The sequence below is a fragment of the Conger conger genome, chromosome 4, assembly GCF_963514075.1.
Source record: "Conger conger chromosome 4, fConCon1.1, whole genome shotgun sequence".
NCBI lineage: Eukaryota > Metazoa > Chordata > Actinopteri > Anguilliformes > Congridae > Conger > Conger conger.
Window position 1 is genome coordinate 76553908 of NC_083763.1, and position 4706 is coordinate 76558613.

The window sequence follows — 4706 nt, forward strand, 5'->3', positions numbered from 1 at the left end:
ACCACATTCAGGTCACTCCCCTAGAGCAGAGCACTGGATTTTGGGAAACCAATCTTGCAGTCCGGAACTTCCTTCCCAAAAACACTCTGGAGATTAATGTCAGGGCACAACAACGAACATGACCAATCCTATTGGTTGTACACTATCTAGCGTACGCACCATTGGCTACACAGCAATCGAGCAAGAACATCATTGGCTGAGCCCATAATGAACAACACACTGTTTTTTCTGCAGCTGTTAATCCTTCCCGGCAAGGTATTTCCTTCCAAAAGAAACGGCGTATCCGACCCAATAAAATATGCAGTGTTAACTCAACTGTGATTCCACAAGGGATGAGAATGTACTGTCGCAGAGTAAAATATACTCTGGCGTAGGGTTGATTTAACACTGTAAGCAGCATGTCTGATATTTTACTGCAGCTCACAGCTCAGCTCAGACTTCCGTCTCCCTGCTTTGCTCCCTCTGTCTTTCTCTCTCAGCGTCAGTCTGTACATCTGCGCTTCTCACAGTGATGGTCCTGTTGGCTCCCCCAGAAAGACCCAAGGAGATGGTACCATATAGAGTCAAAACACAGAGTCAAACACACCACACCACACCCGCTACCATATACCTCCCTGAGTCAAACACAGACCACACCTGTTTGATTGTTATGTAAATGTGCAGCCAGTGTGTATTCCAGTCCATAATGCCCATTTACCTGCATATAACTGAATGTAAAACTGAAATAGGACTGAAATAATTAGAACCAAAATGCTTTTCAGCCGAAAAACAGTTTTCAATTCCTGAAGCAAAAATGAGGGTTAACTGAGAGGCGAGACAAGGTCACGCCATTTCAACCGCAGTCAAACAGCAAACAAACATCGGGTTTGTCATCAAACACACATACCATAAGCATATGGGTTACAGCTCAGCGGAGAGTCGTATCCGCAGAGGCAATTGGGAATTTAACTGTCTGACACAGTAAACATTTCGGTGACAAACAAGCTCGTTTAGAGTAGATTGTACTTAGAGTTAATGAACAACGAACACATCGCTGTGCGCATTTTTATGGGAAACATGAGTGTGATTTCACTCGTTACACACAAAAGCTAAAAAAACATTCTCTTGAGCCCCAAAAACATGGTACAGCAAAAGTGACTCATTTTTAAACCATAAACAGCTACGGGACTCATGGTCTCAATTCTACTTTAGTTACATTTTAATAAAACAAAAGTTCATAAAAATGTTTATTATACAATCAGATTCATTTAATTGTGTTATTTGATCGCTTGGTTTGAATTTGCTCATCTTGTAACATCATCATGACTGTCTATATTTGAATCATTCCATCATGAGTTTCTCCATTCTGTACGTTAATTATTCATTAATAATTAAGATAATTATGCCTTCGAAATGAACAAATGCAAAGGTCAACTGTCTCCCAAATTTCCAACAATAGAGATTTTGTCATGGCATGGTTTTACTTCACAGTACAAAAAAAAAAGAACTGGATCCCACAATTAGAAGCATTAAAATGATGATTGCAACATTTAAAATGTAATCCTAGCTTCACTCCGAAGACTCCAAGCTGCCATCTAATATTTGTGAAAAGACTCCAGAACAAATTGTTCTGTGCCTGGCTCTGTTCTCCACAATAATTAAGCAATTCACATATCATTAAAGTGCAAATCTAAGCTATTATTAAAGGCTATTTTGAAACGCTTGGTCTTCATTACTGCGTGTAGAAATTACTGCACTTTTTATACACGGCCCTAAACAATGGCCCCGTCCCCCTCCTCCATTTCAGGGCACCATAATGCTTGGGACAAACGGCATGGCAGGTCCTGATTGGTCAAGTGTTTCCAGTCGCACGGTGCAGGTATACAAGAGCTTTCAGTGTCTAGTCTTGATTCCAGATACTGGAAGTCCACCTGAACCCAGCAGAACATGCGTTTCACATGCAGGTCTTAAGGCCAGAACCCGTCTGACACCAGCAGGAGCGGGGGATGGCAAAGGCACCCCGAGCAGTCATTCCATGCAAAGATGAAGCGACGAAGTACAAAAGCATGACTGCTTTCTTTTCCATACAATTAACGTCTCAAACATCACGCTGCCCTGAAATACATTTATAAATGAAAAAAAAGCATTTAATAAAAGCTGAAAATCTGCACTTTAACCACCTGTGAAATGTCAAATTGTGGAGTACAGAGCCAAATCAAGAAAAAAGGTATCTGTCCACAAAATTATGCAGTTCATTGTATACAGTGACGACATGTGTGTTGTCCTGGTCCCGTGCTCCTGCACATTCTATATGAATCCGTGACTACGATGTCAAAGTGCAGACTGTCAGCTTTAAAGTATTCACATGCATATCGCGTTATTATAGGAATTATTCGTAGGCCACACAGTCACCACATGTTACACATGATACAATCTTACATCTAGGCAAAAAAAAAAAAAAATTTAATTGTGGATCATAATATGGGCACATTTAGCAGATTGTCATTACTTGTTCGCTGGAAATATAATCAATTGGATTCCGCCGAGTCTACAACTACAGAACGAGAGCACTCGTCAATCTCTGTTTTTGCGTCGAAAAAGGCCGTCGTTAGATGACGGACTGGAGAACCCGAACTGCCACAATGCTTCCCGCGTGGGACACCTGCCCCACAACTGGGCGGCTCGTCAGTCGAGAATCAAAACAAGAGGAGAAAAGCTCTTTGTTTTCTAAACATTTACAGCGGACCAAAATGAGCTAAAGACGAAGCGCGGAAGCCAGAAACGATACCACCAATTAGATAAGAGGTGGAGGATTTACAGTGTTACGGTGCTTTAGGTGAGAGGGTGACCTCGGCGATTTGAACAATGTCAAGCGTCATGTGTCAATCAATAGGGATATGGTATGGTTTACAGTTGAAGCTTAGGACCCTCAGCAAGACATTCCTAAGTGGAGTTTGTTGTTTGCGAGCGTATCTCGTAACGCAAGTCAAATAGGGATTTCCGCTAGCCATCTTGACATTTTCCGAGTTGAGTTTGTTTATAAGTGACAGATGGCTCATGCATTGTTGTTCAAACTCAAACTCCGTGCACTGTAATGCGAATTACCCTCCAAGTTACCAGAGTCTGACGCGCCATGTCTTGAGCTTCTCCGAGTTTGTAGAGTTTTTTTTTTTTTACATTATAATTTAATTATACTTTATTTCCCGGTTTCATAGTATTATGAAGATAAAGCTAATCACGATGTTCCACAGTATGATGCAATCTATTGATTATATTAGCCTATTCCAGTACTGGCAAATAATTATTTTTCCGGAGATAAGCGGACATGCAATTAGCCCAGCGTAATTGTTTTGTAATTTTGTTTGCACCAACACAGAGGACACATCTAAACCGTGTGGTAGCCAGACAAATATGTTGTACAATATATTTAAAGTATTTCATCATTATCCATACTACTTAATTGTGTTGTGCTGCAGGTTCCAACCCGATATGGATTATATTGCAACTAAAATAAGTACGATGTGATGTTGTGTGACATTGTTTGGAATGAAATAAATAGCTACAGCAGACTACAAACTTTTTTCCATCAGCCTTTTTTTCCGCACACTGTCATGCGTGTATTACAGCGCGAGGGCGCGTAACCTGGTCGTATTTCACGCACCGACTCGAACTTTGACTTATATTGCTGCTGTGCTAACGTTGTGTGATGTTATCAGACGTATGAATCATTAATCTGATTGGTATACCCGCGTAGGACCAATTCCGCAAGCACAAATGAGATACATGTAATTCTGGAAAAGGAATAGTCACAAAAGATTCGCTTGTGCGTGTGAGCACTTACCAGTTCCCAAAAGGTCTGGTGGACCCAGAGATGGAACAGCAGCTGCATCAGTCTTGACGTCGATGAAGTTTGAACGCGGAGTCTCATGTTTTTTGTTTGGTGGTTTCTCTTAATAATCCTTTTTTTCCGTGATAAATAGGCAAACGTCCGTGTTGAAGCTTCACGATGTTGAAATAATAATAAATAATAACAATATTAATTATATTGTAAATATTTGATTAACCTTCGAAAGGTATGCTACACCAGTAGCCAACTAATTTAAAGTGAGTGACGCACGCAATAGCTCCTGTTGAGTTCACCCCGCGCGCTGAATAGGAACGCGGCGTGTGCGATGTCGGCAGAAGGGACGTCCTCTTGACAGTTTTCGATCCTGTTATACGCATTTGCCTCGATTTGCCGGAGAACCTCCTTCCTCGCGCCGCAGAAGTTGAGCGACATTTGGCATCAACGCGCCGCGGCGGACTGGCTGCACACCCGCGTGCAGAAAGGGGAGAGCTGATGCCGCGCTCGAGGCTGTAGTTTATACGGGCGCGCGTCCCCGCATCCTCCGCGCGTCTGCTGTCGGATGAAGGGGGGGGGGATGGGGGGGCTGCGCGGAGAATGTGCGTTTCCAGCAAAAGGCGAGTGTGAATAACGCTACCAGTGCTGTTCGTTGTGCATGAGGGCTCGGAGTATGTGTGCGTTTGCCTGATTAGCGTCGCCAGGATCCGCTGCGTTGTCCATTTACGAGGCTATCACTCTCAGGGGGAAAAAAAGGGATATTTGGCTTGATTCTGTAGGGGAACCCTCCTGAGTTCATTACGGAACCATCTGTCATAGGTGTGAAGTGTGAAAACAAAGAACAAAGAACAGACAAAGAACCCTTTAATGGGTTCACAGGGTTCTG

At 42.6% G+C, this 4706-nt stretch overlaps 1 protein-coding gene across 1 annotated transcript in view; it reads right to left on the reverse strand.

The window, feature by feature from the left end:
• The window catches only part of LOC133126747 (vasoactive intestinal polypeptide receptor 1-like), a 51546-nt gene extending 47288 nt beyond the window's left edge, over window positions 1-4258 (reverse strand). The window contains exon 1 of the mRNA XM_061239081.1: window positions 4097-4258. Within this exon, the coding sequence (XP_061095065.1) occupies window positions 4097-4258 (162 nt within the window). The remainder of the gene's footprint in view (window positions 1-4096) is intronic.
• Window positions 4259-4706: the final 448 nt, after the last annotated feature.